The sequence below is a fragment of the Electrophorus electricus genome, chromosome 15, assembly GCF_013358815.1.
Source record: "Electrophorus electricus isolate fEleEle1 chromosome 15, fEleEle1.pri, whole genome shotgun sequence".
Classification (NCBI taxonomy): Eukaryota; Metazoa; Chordata; class Actinopteri; order Gymnotiformes; family Gymnotidae; genus Electrophorus; species Electrophorus electricus.
This window is the reverse complement of record NC_049549.1, coordinates 18459217-18479216: the sequence shown is the minus strand read 5'-3', so window position 1 is coordinate 18479216 and position 20000 is coordinate 18459217. Positions and strand designations below refer to the sequence as shown.

The window sequence follows — 20000 nt, the reverse complement described above, 5'->3', positions numbered from 1 at the left end:
ACATGGAGAAGGAATCTTTAGACGCTAGACATGATGTTTCACGCCTTCAGCCTTAGCCTGCTAAATGTGACACACAGCTGACCAAGCAGACTGATGAGAGAACTGCTTATCCCTCCAAAACTAAAGTCATTGTTATCACTGCATTCCTGTCCTTAAGACAAACACAGATCTTTGTCACTTTCTTGGAATGTTAGGATATTGCAGACATTTCTGCAGATATATCTTAGGCGCTGTTCTGTGTTTTTGATAAACGATAACTGTATGCCTGGTTGTCTAGACAAGCCCAAAGGTGTGTGTGTGTGTGTGTGAGTGTGTGTGTGTGTGTGTGTGTGTGTGTGTGTATGTGTGTATGTGTGTGTGTGTGTGTGTGTGTGTGTGTGAGTGAGTGTGTGTATGTGTGTATGTGTATGTGTGTGTGTGTGTGTGTGTGTGTGTGAGTGTGTGTATGTGTGTATGTGTATGTGTATGTGTGTGTGTGTGTGAGTGTGTGTATGTGTGTATGTGTATGTGTGTGTGTGTGTGAGTGTGTGTGTGTGTATGTGTGTATGTGTGTGTGTGTGTGTGTGTGTGTGTGTGTGTGTGTGTGTGTGTGTGTGTGTGTGTGTGTGTGTGTGAGCTATCTTACTGGGCCTGAAATGCATGGACCGTGATGCTACCATATCACTGCATTCCTGTCTTTAAGACAAAAACAGATCTTTGTCACTTTCTTGGAATGTTTGGATATTGCAGAAGTTTATATCAAAATATTTCTGTGCATTTTGTAAGTCTTACTAACCCTCTTCATAACTGGGTTTCTGTGGTCTGCCGTTTGTCAGTTTGGGGAGGTTCTGAGTTTTCTTTGTATTGCTCCAGTTCTTCACTGCCTGTGGTGTCACTCTTAGGCGACGTTCACACTGCAGATACAAGACGCCCAAATCCTGTTTTCTACCCAAATCAGATTATTATTTTATTTATTTTTTAGGATTTCTCACAGTAAATATATTTCCTGACTGGAACTGACCCACATGCGCAAAGGGACATGTGACACATGCACCCAGATTTTACTTAAATCAGCCAATCGTTCCGTCCACTAGACCAGTGGTCATGTTAATGAGGCAAAAACAGGTCCAGATTGTAATGATGTAGTCATGGCACCTGTTTCCCAGGAGAAGAGCCTGTGGCACATTTGCCTTCCTGTCAGCATGAAATTATAACATCGCCTGCACTTGATTGGATGATTCCCGCCCCCACTTCCTTTAAAGGATGTGCAGAACCTTAGGCCCACAGTCTACTGTCTGGCTTCTCACTGAGTTTGTTGCTGACTATCTGTTTGTTTGGATTGTTCCATGACACCTTTTGCTCTTTTTTGTTTTGCCTGACAGTAAATACTTTTGCCCATTTCTGCCTCTTGTAAATAATGAACACAGCGGATGTTGGTAGGAGAGAGCCAGATGATGCCTGTGCTTGGGCTCCTGCTTTTCTCATGCTTCACACTAGTTAGGGTAGTTCGTTAGGGAGTTAGGGAGTTAGGGTAGTTAGTTAGGGAGTTATGGTAGTTAGGGAGTTAATTAGGGTAGTTGGGGAGTTAGTTGGAGAGTTAGGGAGTTAGTTAGGGTAGTTAGGGAGTTAGAGAGTTAGGGTAGTTAGTTAGGGAGTTAATTAGGGTAGTTGGGGAGTTAGTTCGAGAGTTAGGGAGTTAGTTAGGGTAGTTAGGGAGTTAGAGAGTTAGGGTAGTTAGGGAGTTAGAGAAGTGACAGAGTTAGTTAGGGAGTTTGTTATGGTAGTTGGGGAGTTTCATATTTTTCTCTATGACTTTTGTTTATTGTTTTTGTAGTTGTCAGCTCCTAAAGTTTCAACCTGCTACCAAATAAAACAACATAAACAACAAATGAAATAGTGCCTCCCCTCTCATGTGTGTTTGGTCTAAATCTAGAGCAGGCCATTAGAGAATATAACGGTACTTCGTATGGTACCCAAGCTGTGTGGCTGACGGCTTTGGGATGGGTGGACAAAATTAAGCATAATATAGATAATAATATAGAACGTGTCCTTGAAGTGACAGATTTCCCCAAATAAATGACAAAACTTAATTTTGTTGCTTTTCAGTGATAGAGATGAGTTTCTGTTTGCAAAGCCACTGCTGCATGCTTTTGCTAGTTACAACAAAAAAAATGTGTAATAAGCAAAAAAACGTATATAAAAGTGTATCGTGAGGATAAACTGCAGTAAAGTCTGAAAATAAGGGGACAAATTCTCACAATACAGTCAGTCAATAAATAATGCAAGTAATTGACGTTCTTTTTCACACCTGCCAAATAACACTGAGAGTAATGTACACCTGAGAGATTATACCTGCATGCACCAGGTGCTTTATAGCTCAATACACAGAAGGAGCATTCAAGCAAATGCCACTTCTTATCAGAATAGCAGCACTGTTGCCTTTCATGTGTAAAACAGGAAGGAAATGTTTGAGATATCACAGCTTGTCACAACATAAAAGGCTCTTCAGAATGAAGGAGGCACACAAAACTCCTACCAAACAGTTGACAAGTCACCAGAAGCAAAGAAGGATGCCCAGTTTCTATTTACGGCTACTTTTTGTCTCTCTGCTAAGGACAACTCTTGGGGCAGGTATGTGACATTTTCAATGTTCAGTGTCATTTCTGTTGGATTGTTTCAGACCCCATGAGACAGAATAAGGGAGTGTTTTCCCACATCAGTATCTTTAGGTTCTCTGGAGAGTTTCTTTTTGTTTTAAATGGGTCAGTGGGACTTGAAGTCCCACTGGGACTGGCAAGGTATTTGAGATGAGACTTATTTTGGGCTTCATTAAAGCCTCTGCACTGGTCTCTGTGTCCCAAACAAGGGGCACAAAGTTTGTCCATGCCAGAGACAAGCTATTAATGTGTTTGGCTGATCGGGGTCTCCATCCATGCAGCTTGTCAACTTTGGCCGTCTGAACTGAAACAGTGACAACAGTGTTCATTGTTTTTATTGATTATTTACATTCACATTCAAAATTACAATGCCTTTATTTGTGAAGACTAAACTGGAACATTATCTCACAGGCAGATCAGGCCACCAGAAAAAAAATGTGTCAGTGCTGAACACACGGGTAGCAGAAGTGGTGTGTAGTGACCCTGCACAGAAATGGCTTGAAATGGCTAGAAATGGCTAGTTCCCCTTAAGGGAGGTTTTCAATGCTCTTTGAGAAACTTTCTCCTCCATTGTTCAACTTCTTAAAAGATTCACCACATGTTTACGGTGTGTTAGAAGTCCACCCTGAGACCCCGCTGATAGTGCCATTCAGTGAGCTACCAGTGCTCAACATGTTGTTGTTAGCGCATCCAAAATATTGAAAATTAGTTCTTGGTGTTCATCTTTACAGCTGGGGCTGTGCTAATTGGTGAAAAAGGTGATGTTTTTTGTAGGACATTCTTGATGAGCAGTCTATGATTGAGTGTTCACAAATTATTTGAGATTGATCTTCTTAAGTTTATTTTGTTTTACATAAAGTTTTTTTTTCAACTACCATAGTGGCTTTCTTTCACTTTAACATACATTAAGTCACAAAATTAGAGCAGAATTGTGTGTCATGAACTGTGATGCCATAAATGTGAACTCTTTTAGAATGGTGCTATGAATCCCAGTTCTCCTGTGACAAAACCTGCAAAGGTGAATTATCACTCACGGAAGCTTTTCATTAAAAAAATAAAATAAATATTTTTATTAAAATATGTTTTTACATGCGTTGAGGAGATCTTGTTCTAATAGGACCCAGAAATTGGATAGACGTTGCACTGAGCTGTGGAGGGACAAGCCAGTCTCCGATTAATATCGTAACACAGCGGGCTGTTACTGAGGGCACACTCACACCACTCACATTCCGAGGCTACCAAGACATGTTCGACAGCATCATTACAAACAACGGCCATACTGGTGAACACCTTCAATCTCTTACGCTTTGAATATTGCAATTTCCTCTTTGAAGGTCTCCCTGTTAAACTGCATCACTGCCATCAGTTTACTCAGAACTCAGCTGGAGTCGTCGCACATATGAAACGTTCTGCTCACGTTGCTCTGGTAACATGATTCTCTGGTCACCCATTCCTTCAGGAACTTCCCACAATGTCCTTCTCACACTCCTAGACCGTCTGCTTCTAGATTTCTGGCTGGTTTTTGTTTTGAGTTCTAATCACATTATGCAGTACTACTACTGCAGTTTTCTGGAACTTTCTACTACACCTCCTCCATGACTGATCTACCTTCTGCCTTCCTTACAATCTCAACTTAAAATGCTTTTCTTCACTACAGAACCTTCTTCTCTGTCTACACCCTAGTGGTTATGTTTAGGCTTTTGAAAGGTGTTATATAAGTTCAACGTGTTGTTGTTGTTGTTACACAGGTGAGTTCACACAGAATCAAAGATAGGATTCATGTGAAGGAGCTGTTTAAAATGTGCTGATTAAATTTGACTGATTAACACAGGCTTATAGTTATAGTTTGAACCAGGAAGAATTCAGGAGGGCACATTTTTCTGAATCAGTCATGGGCTACAGTTTCTCATCTTCAGTCAAGGTCAACTTGTCAGGCCATGCACTGGTGGAAGGCGGAGATCTACAGGGACCTTACAAAGCAGTGGAATTCCACTTCCACTGGGGCCGTAAAGGAGGGCCTGGGTCCGAGCACACTGTGGATGGACAGCAGTTCCCCATGGAGGTATCCGTGGATAAACGTCTGCAATTCCATGTTTTGCTTCTGGTCCTTGCTGAGATACAGATGATGATGACGACCTCACATTTGCCGTCTGAATGCTAGCATGGGTTGTTTTCGTTAGCATGCTTAGTAATGGGTTCTCTGCATACATGTGTTTTATCTCCATAGATGCATATTGTTCATATAAAGGACAAATACAGCTCTGTGTCTGAGGCTGTCGCAGACCCCTCTGGAGTGGCAGTCCTGGGAGTTTTGTACCAGGTTTGCACCTTGTGTATTGTACTTTTTTAAAATTAAAACACTTAGCAAAATTGTAAAGATATTTCACTATTAAGACTAGAAAAAATGAAGATCTAATCTGATATTTAATGAAATGATCAAAGTGATTAGCAAATATTTAAAGTAAGCCGTTTTCGAGGCAGTGTCCTTTCTTATCTAACAGGAGTCAGAAGCCAGAAACAAAAAATATGAAACCCTCATAAATGCGCTGGCAAAGGTCACACAACAAGGTAATTTTAACACATTTATTGCTTTGACCATCAGTATGTTCCTTCTTTGGTTCATGAAAATTGTATTTGTATTATATTTTATGGTGTACCATATATAACTAAACCACTGAAGTCACTGCACTCTCTGACCCCTTAGAACACTTACCTTAACCCACATTCACTGCTCATATATTTACGTATAGATGCGAATATTACAGACGCTTGCTCCACTGTTGCCATGGAGTGACACTGTTCCCCATTTATCATTTGTCAGTTTCTGATCATGAGACCACTGCAGTATTACTGTTGGGCAGCAGAACGTTCTCAACGCAGCAGCGAGACCACCAGACATAGTAGTGTCATGGCATTGATACGGTAGTGACGTGGTAGTGATATGGTAGCGATGTGGTAGTGAGTGATGTGGTAGTGATACGGTAGTGATACGGTAGTGATGTGGTAGTGATGTGGTAGTGATACGGTAGTGATGTGGTAGTGCTATGGTAGTGATATGGTAGTGATATGGTAGTGATGTGGTAGTGACGTGATAGTGATGTGGTAGTGATACCGTAGTGATGTGATAGTGATATGGTAGTGATATTGTAGTTGTAATGCAATGGTATGGCAATGTTTAATAAGAAAAGTATGCATGAACCATTTAGCTGAGAGCTTTTATTTCCAGACACATGGTCACGGCTTGGGCCTTTGTCTCTGGAGTTGCTTATCCCAGCCCACAAGGTCCCAAAAGGCCAGTATAGCTACTTCCGCTATACCGGCTCCCTCACTACACCTGACTGTGCAGAGTCCGTCATCTGGACAGTGCTTGAAAACACCGTTCACCTCAGCAAACAGCAAGTAAGTTACAGCATGTGTTCTCAAGTCCAAAGACACTGAGTTTTATTCCATCTCTATTCTAGTTGTTTTACCTCTATTCTAGAGTGTTCCACCTCTATTCTAGTTGTTTTACCTCTATTCTAGAGTGTTCCACCTCTATTCTAGTTGTTTTACCTCTATTCTAGAGTGTTCCACATTGTTTTCATGCCTTGGATAAGTGTTTTGAGGCAGTCTGCTATTGGACTTGCATAAAAATATGAACTGAACGGCTAGTTATGGAGACGCTAGTGATGTGTTTCTCAAGTCGAGTTCTAAGGACACCAGAGAGATGTTTTCAGATGCTAAACCACTGATTCAATTCACTAACTACATATCTCTCGTCTGAGAAGGGGTTTGAAATTAACTCACAAAGATGAGTAGTGAATGGGCCCACAAAAGGTTCAGAGAATCACTCACTGGTTTTGGTGTGTACACACTGTGCCACATAAACAGTTTTTTTTTGTCCTATGTTCCACAGTTGTCTGCATTCTCTGATCTCATGTTCGGAAACGGTAGTACAATGGTGGAGACCTTTCGTCCTGTGCAGCCTCTGAACAACCGAAGGGTCCTTTATTATTCTGGATGTAACGCTGCAACTGTCAGCAACATATTGGTTATTAATACTGTTCTCACAATGTTACTGACTGTTTGGGAATAAGATATACACTTTGTCCATTCAGTTTGAAAATGTGCTTGTTAAAGGCCTTTTCTTAAATGTTAATACTTATTTGATTTTAAATGTCAAATATAGGCACCAAAAAAAAATCTAAATAAAAATGTTATTATAAACCACAAATGTTTCCATATTTCATATAAGTACTAAATATAGCCTAAATCCTAAAGACCTTTTTAATGAACATGATTAGTTTATACCAAAGCAGAATTACAAAGGGTGAGCAGACATCACAATTCTTAGTTTGTAAGGCAATACCAAAACATACACTAATAACTAACATAGTACAGATTAACTCAGGTTAAAATCAGATTACAAAAAATATATAATAACAATTAACAATAACAATACATGACAAGACAAATTTTCCATATGATATGAATGATATTTTTTGAATAGTTTCAAATATATGTTTCACTATTTCTTTTCAAATAAGAGTAATTTCTATCCTGAAGGCCCATGGCGTCGTTAGTCTGTTCATGTATCACAAGGAAGTGAAAGTTCATTGGTGCAACACAGGACGGGTAGAAACATGCAGTTTTTAGTAGCTACTTTTCAAGCCCTTGTGTTTCTTTGGCAAACCTCTCAGTAAGATTTCCAGAAATTAAGGGCAAAAATTAGCACATTAAAAAAAATTACAGCTAGACTATAAGAAATGGGCACGTGCTTGTTAGGATGCTTGACATCACGGGTGTTTGTATTTGCGTGGTAACTTGTGTTTACAACACTTTACGACTTCCAGAGGTGGGTCGAGTAGCCAGAGGACTTACTTTAAAATAATGATTACTCAAGTAGAAGTAAAAGTTAAATTATTAATTAAGTAAAAGTAAGAAAATATCTGTAAAAAAGTCTACTCAAGTAGTAAGTTACTTTATTGGAACTTTAATAACACAGAGAGTTTTATATAAATATATATGTAATGTAAATGTGTGTGTGTGTGTGTGTGTGTGTGTGTGTGTGTATATTTCAGCTGCTTTTTCTGATGCGTGTAGTTTCTTTCCCAGAATATCACTGAAATCGGACCACACTTTAGTTTCATATTAATAATACACAGCGATTTCACACACAGATATGTGATATATTGTGAGCTATTCTTCATAAATGTCATTTGAGTCCCACACCGGCAAATGTGCACGTTCACTGTTCATTATGTCGGTCTGCTGTCCAGTTGTGTAACTTAATGAAGCATCATCTGTAGAGATTTCACTCAGTCATCATCTGTAGAGATTTCACTCAGTCATCATATGTAGAGATTTCACTCAGTCATCATCTTTAGAGATTTCACTCAGTCATTATCTGTAGAGATTTCACTCAGTCATCATATGTAGAGATTTCACTCAGTCATCATCTGTAGATTTCACTCAGTCATCATCTGTAGAGATTTCACTCAGTCATCATCTGTAGAGATTTCACTCAGTCATTATCTGTAGAGATTTCACTCAGTCATTATCTGTAGAGATTTCACTCAGTCATCATCTGTAGAGATTTCACTCAGTCATCATATGTAGAGATTTCACTCAGTCATTATCTGTAGAGATTTCACTCAGTCATATGTAGAGATTTCACTCAGTCATCATCTGTAGATTTCACTCAGTCATCATCTGTAGAGATTTCACTCAGTCATCATCTGTAGAGATTTCACTCAGTCATTATCTGTAGAGATTTCACTCAGTCATCATATGTAGAGATTTCACTCAGTCATCATCTGTAGATTTCACTCAGTCATCATATGTAGAGATTTCACTCAGTCATCATCTGTAGAGATTTCACAAACCATCCCACACTTGACAGGGTGTGGCGAAACATGCAAAATGTAAAAATTATTTTCAAATGTAGCGGGAGGAATGTATATTTTTGACCTCGCAAATGTACTCATGTAAGAGTATAAAGTATAAAGTACCCTGTTTTAAAATGTCTCTTAAAAGTATAATTTGTTATACCATAAATTGACACAAGTAAAGATAAAGGGGAAAGTGCAGCACGTTGCTGCCCCGCTCTGCTGACCTCTAATAAGGAAGCTCTTGTGCAGATGTGTGGATGTTACAGACCTGCTGCTTCACCTACTTCCACTGTCATAATACAGTAGAATACTTTTTTCCATCTGTTTCATTGAAATGGAATTTAGATTCATTTTAAAACACATCCTCAATGTAATTTAGCAATTTAATTCTGAACTATCGTAATGATTGGAGTACTCTTTCAAATGTCCTTTTTCTTTGGCAGCAGAATGGGTGTGTGGCATGCTGAGTTCATACAAATGTGACTTGTTAAGGAGGAGACCTTCTTTCGTCTCCATGTTCTCTACAATCAAGATGACCCACCAGGGCGTCGACGTGCATCAGCATCATAGGACTCACACAGACAGAGTCTTGGGTAAATGGCAAAACCGCTGGCTGGAGAACTATGATTGGTGTAGGTTTAAAACGCACAGCAGCGCTACCAAACTCACATGGCTCACACACTGGAATTCCATGTGCCCTGATTAACTATAGATGTGACCACAGCATCCATTAGTCATTTGAAATGGTGTTTAATTATTTGCTTGATACTGAGGCTCAGAATGAAAAATATTCTTTTGGCAGATCAGTTGTCGTTTTGCAGGTGATCATCACTGTGCTGTCTGTGCAAAGCTTATCGGTCCATGAAAGAAAGGAACGTGATGATGTTCTCATAATTAACAGGTAGGCGAACACGTTTTCAGATTTGCAGACTCTCAGAGTTCCATACTGGTTAGGCTCCAGCAGTGCAGAACAAGCTATTGTGTGTTGTATCATGTGTGGCCACTGGGTGGCGCACAGCTCTGACGTGCACTTCTACAACACCACCAAACACGCTGTGAGGGCCTGCGGCAAGAACTTCAGCAAGCCAAGCACTGTGAACACGCCACATACACGCCACGACCACGCCACATACACGCCATGATCACGCCACATACACGCCATGACCACGCCACATACACACCATGAACACGCCACATACACGCCATGAGCACGCCACATACACGCCATGAACACGCCACATACACGCCACGACCACGCCACATACACACCACGAACACGCCACATACACGCCATGATCACGCCACATACACACCACGACCACGCCACATACACACCATGAACACGCCACATACACACCATGAACACGCCACATACACGCCATGAATACGCCACATACACGCCACATACACACCATGACCATGCCACATACACACCATGACCACGCCACATACACACCACGAGCACACCACATACACACCACAACCACAGCACATACACACCACGACCACGCCACATACACACCACAACCACAGCACATACACACCACGACCACGCCACATATACACCATGACCACGCCACATACACACCATGATCACGCCACATACACACCATGACCACACCACATACACACCATGAGCACGCCACATACACGCCACGACCACGCCACATACACGCCATGATCACGCCACATACACACCATGAACACGCCACATACACGCCATGAGCACGCCACATACATGCCATGAACACGCCACATACACGCCACGACCACACCACATACACACCACAACCACAGCACATACACACCACGACCACGCCACATACACACCACGACCACGCCACATACACACCATGAACACGCCACATACACGCCATGAATATGCCACATACACACCACGACCACGCCACATACACACCATGACCACGCCACATACACACCATGACCACACCACATACACACCACGAGCACACCACATACACACACAACCACAGCACATACACACCACGACCACGCCACATATACACCATGACCACGCCACATACACACCATGACCACGCCACATACACACCATGACCACACCACATACACACCATGAGCACGCCACATACACACCATGAGCATGCCACATACACACCATGACCACACCACATACACACCATGAGCACGCCACATACACACCATGAGCATGCCACATACACACCATGACCACACCACATACACACCATGAGCACGCCACATACACACCATGAGCACGCCACATACACACCATGAGCATGCCACATACACACCATGACCACACCACATACACACCATGAGCACGCCACATACACACTATGACCACACCACATATACACCATGACCACGCCACATACACACCATGAGCACGCCACATACACACCATGAGCATGCCACATACACACCATGAGCACGCCACATACACACCATGAGCATGCCACATACACACCACATTCCGGGTCATGAACGCTACCCTGTTCCTGTAGAGAGGACAGTGAGTTTGAAACATGCACATACTGAGTGATATTTCACTGGCACTGTAAATCTCCTGGCTCAGACAACCCAGAGAAAAGCTGCAGCTACCTATGAATGTATAAAAAAGTGTCAACCAAACTGAGGAGGAGGGTTCCGCTTGTGAGTGTTGTTCCCTCTCCAGGATTCTTCCTCGTGCTCTCAAAGATGTTTCTCTTCCCACTGTAACCTCGGCTTGAGCAGATGTGCAAAGACATATAAACTGTGGTGGAAGAACAAAAATGAAAAAGGGAATGAGAACTGAATCGCACAGATTTACTGATAGATTACATTCAAGCATAGTGAACCACTATAGGAATGTGTTTGACATAATCTCAGACGTGCTGGTTCTGAATGTGTTTGACATAATCTCAGACGTGCTGGTTCTGAATGTGTTTGACATAATCTCAGACGTGCTGGTTCTGAATTTGTTTGACATAATCTCAGACGTGCTGGTTCTGAATGTGTTTGACATAATCTCAGACGTGCTGGTTCTGAATGTGTTTGACATAATCTCAGACGTGCTGGTTCTGAATGTGTTTGACATAATCTCAGACGTGCTGGTTCTGAATGTGTTTGACATAATCTCAGACGTGCTGGTTCTGAATGTGTTTGACATAATCTCAAACGTGCTGGTTCTGAATGTGTTTGACATAATCTCAAACGTGCTGGTTCTGAATGTGTTTGACATAATCTCAAATGTGCTGGTTCTGAATGTGTTTGACATAACCTCAAACGTGCTGGTTCTGAATGTGTTTGACATAATCTCAAATGTGCTGGTTCTGAATGTGTTTGACATAATTTCAAATGTGCTGGTTCTGAATGTGTTTGATATAATATCAAACCTGATGGTTCTGAATATGTTTGAGGTCTGAACGCAGCACTGAGCCACATAATCCGCCAGACGTAGTGTAGTGGTCCGCTGTGACAGATCTACCAGTAAATCTGTGTGGTGGGATTCACTTTCCTTTTTGTTTGTTTGTGTTTTTTATTTTAGTTGCCTGGCACTGTTGATGTTATAGTGGAGAATGTTGTTCACTGACTCCTGTGCACTGAAGCACAAACATGCTTAAAAAAACAAAAACAAAACATAACCCTGTTCATCTCAGTAACTGTTCATCTCAGTATCTGTTCTCATTCAGGACAACTTTAGTTTTCCTTTAGTCACTGAGTTCCCTTCTTATCTTAATTTATGTTCTCGCCACATAACTCTGCTGGGCTTTGTAGCTGATCCTATCTTGACAGAATGCCAGTTTGCAGTATGTATTATAGTGATTTATTTACATATTATAGTGGTTTATGGCCTGTGGCAAGGTGCACTATAGGCTGGACAATTGTCCTGTCCTTGGGAACCATGGAACATCTGAATGAATGTGCACATTGTTTGTGTCTAAATGTGCACATTGTGTGTATGTGTAAATGCCGCTGAGTCCAGCAGGGCTCTGTAGAAAAGAGTCCTACAACAGGAGGGCGGGGTTTACTCCTCAGACCATCATTTGCATAATTATACACCTGGTATTTCCTATTGGCTGTCGTCCCTGCTGTGAGCCGGTTATGGAAAGGAAGTTGGTTAATAGGAATGTAAGTGGCTAGATCATATTAGTTCCTGTTTCTTTTCTTTAAATATAATCTCCATACAATCTTTAATAATCTATTTTTGCTGTAGAGTATTGAAACGGATGTTGTCTCTCCTTTGGGGGAAGCAACAAAAATCTCCTCAGGGTCATATGCCTATCAATATCCATATCAATATCCATATCAATATCCATATCCATATCCATATCAATATGCCTATCAATATCCATATCAATATGCCTATCAATATCCAAATCAATATCCATATCCATATCAATATGCCTATCAATATCCATATCAATATCCATATCAATATGCCTATCAATATCCATATCAATATCCATATCAATATCTATAGCCACATCCATACTTCTATCCCTATCATATCTCTATCCAGCTACGTTAACTCATTTGACTAACATAACTTTGCTTCCCAAACTGCACCAGCGGACTCTCGTTTGGTAGGCACTGCTACATGAGTCTTTCTGCTCTTAGACTTTTCCAAGAACATGTGAGAGTCAGATCATGGGAGCTGTGAACTACTGGGTCTTACGATGCTTTTTGAACACTGGAGTCCTAGTGGGAGAGACCCAAGCCAGATTATCCTTGTGCAAAGAATGTGAGCCTTTTCCACTCAGTGCCCCATCCAAGGACACGGAGGGTCACGGTCTGCCAGAACAAAGCCCAAATGTGCTAAACTGGTGTGGCCTACTGTAGACAACGTGGTACTGGAAAATGTTGTTGCACTATGAGTTGTAGTCTATAAGTTAAAAGTCTCCTCCATTAACTTGGAGGGTAAAAACAGTTTAATTATAAAGAATTAGAGATTTTGAGTGATCTGAGATTTTGTTTAAGATTAGTTTATTAAGTCATAATAATACATAAAACACTGAACATTTCCTATATTTGATCTTACTGTCTACCATCAATGGATTTTATAAAAACAATTAAACATGCATTTCCTTTAGCAACTAGTTTGATCATGGTGATACAGGCTGCGCCATTAGTGTTTCTACAAGCAGTCACATCTTAGGCTTCGGTGACTGTCTTCCTCCTTTCCCATCATTCCTCTCTTTTGATCTCCTCCTCTTAGTGGTTCCCACCATGAGGGGTGATACGAATGGTGTGCTCGTCTGTGTAAGAGGGAAGAAGAACCCAGTGCTTGCCTCGGTCTCTTGCGTCTGGGGCAACCTCTGCGCGTCCACGTCAGCCTGGACTGGGCTCTGGGTTTGGTCCTGTCAACAGTGGTCATCATGGCTTCAAGCCTCTTTGTGCTCACAACCTTGCAAACAGGTGTGTGGCAGCTGGATAGGGCGCATCTGCTTCTGCCCCCGGTGCCATTCCACCGTTGCGCCCTGATTGTAATTTTAATTGTGCCAGTTGTGCCCTTCACTGCTGGGTTCTCCAGTCTGCTGGGCAGCACACCTTCTGAAGGGCTCTGCTGTTCAGGGGAAGGGAACTCGCTCAGCTCCCGAGTCGCATTGAATTTGACAACTCTGGGTTCGTCTGCTGTCAGGGAAGGCGGAGCCTCCCCCTCTGCAGGGGAGGGCGAAGTACAGAGTTTCCTGTTTCTTTTCCTCTCCCCTCTCCGTCTTAATCTCAGCCTTTCAGTTCCAACAATGGGTCTATTCTCTGTAGTGGAGCTGAATGCAGATGCCTTTTCATGCTGGTACTCTAAGCTATGTGACACCTCCTCCCTGCTGTGCTGAAGGTGCTGTGTGTTTCTGGGAGGAGCCGGCTTGTGTTCTCCACTCACACTCACTGGGGTGGCATCTCCATGCCTGTTGTGTACAGTAGCTTCTACAGGGAGTGGAGCTGGATATCTCTTCCTCTCTTTTCCACCCTTTGTCTTAATCCAGCTCTTCTAGGTTTGCTGGCAGCAAATCAAGTGTAGGTGACTTGCTGATGAGAGCTGTGCAGATTCTGTGTCCTTTGATTTGTTTTGGTAATTCTAGCATCTCTGCGCTTGGCCTGTGCCTGGTGGTGTAGTGGTGGTGGTGTTGGTGGTGGTGTAGTGGTGGGTGTTGGTGGTGGTGATGGTGTAGTGGTGGGGTTGGTGTGGTTTTGCTGTCTTGACTCTCATCAGTCCATCCTCTGATACTGATCCCTCATCATTTTATTGGAATATTCCGGATCACCCGCCGACTGAATGCAGCGTTCATGAAGTTGTCACTGATCTGATGAAAATTCCCAGGATCTTCTCCAAAACCGTTTTGAGCGGTGAGCACATCTGCTCGTCTGGCCGGCGGCGTGCCGACGACACTGCTCCTGGGCCGCCGGAGCCGCGTCTGCGCTCTGCTTTCTCTTCTTACCCTGCTCCTTCCGCCTTCTCTTCTTTGAATCTTTTCTCTTCTTGCCAACATTCTTCTTCCTCTTCTTGTCTGCTGCGTGGGCATCTCTGCTGCCATCCAACGCTGGACGCTGCGAGGTGGAAACGGCGGCGAGGGCTTCGATGAAGTCCTCAGCAGCCGTGACCACCTTCGGAAGCGGCTGGGTGGTGCTTGCGGATCCTGAGACACTGGACGGTGTGGTGCTCTCAGATGCCTGTGTGGTTTCTACCTCTGCCAGCTTCTTCTTAGGAGGAGACATGGTGAACGCATCTATGAGTTCAACACCTCCAAAGTCATAGGGGATGGATTCTCTCAGCACTGCCACAGGCACTCTGCCATATCTCTTGCACCTTTAGAACAGAAACCATGAAAGCTCGAATCACATTTTGTGATATTGTGGAATTATCGCTTAGAATTAGAGGGGGTAACCTAGGAGCTGTTACTTACACTCCATACCAGTAGCGCTCAACACATTGTTCCTCGAAGGAGAATTCAAAACAGGGAACTTCGATTACGTTAAAGAAAGCTTGGCCAACCACCCGTGACGAAGTATCGTTAACTTTCCTCAGGCACTGTTTTAATCTGCAACATCCAGAAACCATATGCAAGATTTTCTAACGTTACAATTTCCATACTTATTAAAATGTATATATTTTAACCATACCCAATATTAAGACATTTTAAGAGACTGTTTGCAATTTCATTCAATGTTATTTCAGCTCCGCATTTTTAGTCCTTTAGAGTAATGCTGCTAAACCAACGTGGCGTTACTCACGCGTTATCGCAGTCGCAGTGCGAGACTGAATGCCATTTCAAGTTGACGTAGCCGTACTTGAAGGAGAAGGCATGAATGACATCGGGACAGTAGTCGTGAGCGCGACAGCATTCGTCTGTCTCGGCAAACTCCCCTGGACATTGACATATCCACAAATGCCTTCTAAACTTAGCTCAGTGAGCTACAGCGCACATGAACCTTACTGAACGACCAAGTTAGATAAGTTCACACAAGCTCACAGTTCACATAGATAAGATAGTTATATAAGATAGTTCAGAACGGCCGCTTACCCCAGCTGCCTCGTAGCTATCGGCGATGTTCCCTGCCCCACACCAGGAGAGTACCGGGATAGGTGAACCCGCGCCTGGACCTCCGTCGTCTGCCTTCCGTCCCTGCCGGCAGCGCCATGCGGAACTCCGGGTTTGCGCGGCAGCGCTGTTTGGGTTCTGCGAGCGCAGTGTGGCACAGTTCTTCTTAGCTTAGATCACATTGGTGAACTTCAGCTCTGGGACAGTGGACTCACTACCTCTGCTCTCTCAGCACCACGTTGACAAAACGTGCGTGAAAGGATTTGACGTGTATGGGGTCCGCGGTTACTGAGCAGTCGACTAGGTTTCCTGCAGAGTCATGAACGGAGCGAACGTTCTCTGCGCCATCCGACACTTCATAGAAACTGTACGGCCCAACCACCGATATCTTTCCACAGAAAGTGTTGTCGAGCATGTGAAACAACACTTTGCCCTCTTTTTTCTGGATCTAAAAAGAAGTTCAGGGGTTGACCTTTGGCGAAATCACAGTCTAGATAAGACAGAAACACGAGGAACACAGACCACATTACTGCAGGTGGCCTTTCAGCACCACGAGGTTTGAGACAGCACCGCAACTCGCGTGCGGGAGTCGCGTGGGTATTAATCAGCCCCGGTTCGATCATGGGAGGGGTTTTGTCTCTTAATGAACATGTCCCTCATCAATGACTCGAGTAGCCTGGCAAGATCTATTTTTTTTCCCCAATTGCTTCCAGTTGTACAACTGTCGGACCTAGTGTTTCGATTATTTACAACAAAATAATATAAATCATTATGAAATATTCAGAATGACTCAGTGTAGGTGGCTTCTGCTGTTAAAGCAATTCACACTGCTGAACGAGCGCACACAATAAAGTGGGAAACTGCTTTGACCGCAAGTAACCCCTGCACTCTCCTCACCTCCAGAGCCCGAGTTTTACTCTTGTGACGCAGCAAGGAGGAGGTCCCTGGTGCACTTTCCATGGTAACAAGACATGGGGTGATTCTGACGACCCAACGAGATTGGGCATCTTTCAGATTATACAAAAGCCATGCGTAGTGACCTAATTTGGAGCGTACGAGCTGAGTCTTTTCAATCGGGACGTAAACCGAAAAACTGATTACATGTACATCACTCATTTGCCCTGCTTCTCTAACGTCTTTGCTATATACCATTAATTGCACACAGCAATTTTTAACATTCCCATAACGAAGCATACGAGGTTTGCTGACTGCGTAGGTCAACTGAGGTTTGCTTGTGTATTTGGGTATGTGCACATAATTCAAATGGTCTTCGTATCTAGGCTGCACCAAGCACACGATGGCAGATATCTTCATGTGTGTAGCTACTCCTGAACTACTATTTATATGGTCATTACATTCCTACTCATTTAGTGTTGCTGTTCAGGAGAGAGCATGCGCTATGCTACAAGAAGCAAAGAGAAAAGGCGTCAGTATGAAAATGAAATCTAGTCATAACCACTGTGACCACTAGGTTATGGTACGTGGTGATCAAGTTTAACGCATTGAGCAAGTCCACAAATACCGAAACGTAGCCAATATTCGGAGTTTTAACAATTTTAAACAATAGAACCTACAGCCCAATACTCCTGTTTCAGTTTGCAGGACTACTGCTGTTCTGTAAAGGGACAGATGAACTACCCTTATCATATCAGCAGACACGTGCGCCAGTGTCTGATCCACTTGCGCGCGGTGGGATTCGCAAAAGGAGGAACCCAAAGATGGAAAATCAGCCCGCTGCGGCACGAGAGCCCGCAGAGCTCGTGCTGATTGAGGTCAAACGGACTTACGAAGCGGGGCTTCAAACAGCCCTAAAGCTTCAACTCAAGGCCGCCGGTGGTAATGGCTTTAGGCATCTCTATCCACGAGGCGTAAAGGAATATTCTCAACCAAATACGCAGAGGGCAGCACAAATGTGCCAACTGTGTTAAACCGCGACACAGGCGTTACGTGAGCGCTAGTGGGTCATGCGTATCATTAAAGTTTTATATTTACAATATGCAACCTTTATATTCTGCTATTTGACACGTAGCAAAGGTTTAAAAACCTAAAGAAATTGTATCATTCACGAATGGATAGCGACAATTTAAAGTTTAAAGTATTGCAGCGTATTTGATCGTCACGTTCAGTAGAACGAGGCGGTTGTCACTGTCAACAAGCTTCGTGAAACTGTCTTGCATATCCTTACTGGCAAATGTAGTCCCAAGTAAAATTAGGTATCCGTATTTCCTGTTGATAATACTGTGCTAACCCGTGAGATATGAACAACACTTAACAGAATGTGTGGCCCCCTTCTCGCGCTCATCGCAGCGCCACCTGTGTGCTTCAACAGTAGAAAGTTCAGTTGCATCCGAAGGTTTGGTTTTATTGCTTTGTTTTTTTTGTCTGAAAGTCGGATGTTTACGCCGCCTCGGTGGTCTACACCCATACGGACGTCCTTCAGAATGCTCGCGCACCCTCGCGCTGATGACTTCTGATGACTTATTGAGCGCGTCGCACCCGCCTCGTGCGGTCCCTGTGGAAACGCCCCACTCGGTCCCTGTGTGCGTGGCTGTACGGTAAGAGAAGGTGCTCATTTCAGAATGGATCTTTTCTCCAACTCCCACGCCAGAGGCGAAGGCTGGTACTTGTCCCTGATGCCACCAAACACAAAAGGAGCGAACTTCGCGTGGCTTGACCCATCAAGACTCTACTGCAGTTCAAAGGTATTGTTCACGCGCTGGTATAGCCTATTTAAAGACTCAGTTGCTGTGACGCCTGTTGCAGCTGCACTTCTAAATATAAAATTCAGTAAAGTTGATTTGGAACAGGGACTTTAATGGACAACACTACCTTCTGTTTGTTTGTTGGTTTGTTTTTCTCTGTGTCACGCTCTGTCTCTTCTCTGAATAGGCCTTGTCAGACTGTGTGAAGGATCTCCTTAAACCATTCTACAACGACACCGTTGATCTGGTGGTGGGAATTGATGCAATGGGCTTCATCCTTGGTATAGTTGTTTTCATTTTGCAGCTAAAGTGCACCCTGTGTATCTTGAAGGCATGATAGCGAGTTTATTTTTATCTACATATCTGTAAAGCAGAGCACATGAACCTTAGGCAGGACTCTAAATATAGCAGGTGGGAATTAGGAATCAAATTTATTGTGTCCTGAAGTCAGAGTAATGTTTCTGAGCTATACAGTACGACCTTCCGCTTAACACATCCATGTAAGCCATTAACTGATGCAATTTACAGAAATAGTGTACATTGTCCTAATAGAAACAGTGCTCTAAAAGAAAAATATTTCTAAAAGAAAATCATTTTGTTTTTATGTATGATACACTTTTGATGTGTCAATTGCAAGTGTTCTTTTTATATAATATTTTAAATGTATTATTTTTATATTTATTGTGGTGAATCATACATTTCTTGTTTTGGTGAGGCCAAAGACAAATTTCTACAGTGTAAGGTAGAATTGAAGTTATTTGAGTGAAAGGTTTTAGCAGTTTTGTCCGGGTTCCAGGTACTGCTATAGCCACCACTCTGGGAAAAGGGTTCCTGGCCATTCGGAAAGCAGGACACTTATGTGTTTCGACCAAAACGCAGGAGTACAGCGACTACACTGGAAAAGAGAAAGTGATAGAGGTGCGAGAGGATGTGTTAAAGCCAGGTACTGATATTTGAATGATGTGTTAAAGCCAGGTACTGACATCTGAATGATGTGTTAAAGCCAGGTACTGATATTTGAATGATGTGTTAAAGCCAGGTACTGATATTTGAATGATGTGTTAGTCAAGTACTGACATCTGAATGATGTGATAAAGTCAGGTAAAGCCATGTATTAGAAGTCCAAACCACAGTAGTAATGATGAAACATGCACTTTTCCAGCAGAACATGGAAATGTAAATAGAAGTCTTGGATCTTCTGTGCTAAATAGCTAACAGTAGAGAACCTTAACTGACCCGGGATTCAGATCTGCTTGGCCACTAGAGTGACATTTA

At 42.9% G+C, this 20000-nt stretch overlaps 3 protein-coding genes across 3 annotated transcripts in view; 2 read left to right on the top strand and 1 right to left on the bottom strand.

The window, feature by feature from the left end:
- Positions 1–2540: 2540 nt before the first annotated feature.
- Positions 2541–6711, top strand: ca4b (carbonic anhydrase IV b). Its single transcript, XM_035533977.1, has 8 exons — positions 2541–2610; positions 3610–3654; positions 3754–3918; positions 4553–4698; positions 4864–4956; positions 5138–5204; positions 5863–6035; positions 6532–6711. Exons 1-8 carry the CDS (start codon positions 2550–2552, stop codon positions 6709–6711), a joined length of 930 nt encoding a protein of 309 aa, XP_035389870.1. The 5' UTR covers positions 2541–2549.
- Positions 6712–13449: 6738 nt separating this feature from the next.
- On the bottom strand, positions 13450–16983 carry proca1 (protein interacting with cyclin A1). The gene is made up of 6 exons (XM_035533976.1): positions 16921–16983; positions 16242–16471; positions 16049–16161; positions 15716–15848; positions 15388–15522; positions 13450–15290 (listed from the first exon to the last, which is right to left on the bottom strand). The coding sequence occupies exons 1-6, from the start codon at positions 16981–16983 to the stop codon at positions 14780–14782; spliced, it is 1185 nt and encodes a 394-aa protein (XP_035389869.1). The 3' UTR covers positions 13450–14779.
- A 1379-nt stretch (positions 16984–18362) lies between these two features.
- The window catches only part of zgc:174895 (uncharacterized protein LOC100126024 homolog), a 4036-nt gene continuing 2398 nt past the window's right edge, over positions 18363–20000 (top strand). Inside the window, 3 exon segments of the mRNA XM_027026409.2 lie at positions 18363–18725; positions 18913–19006; positions 19522–19668. Of these exon segments, the coding sequence (XP_026882210.2) occupies positions 18603–18725; positions 18913–19006; positions 19522–19668 (364 nt within the window). The 5' untranslated portion in view covers positions 18363–18602.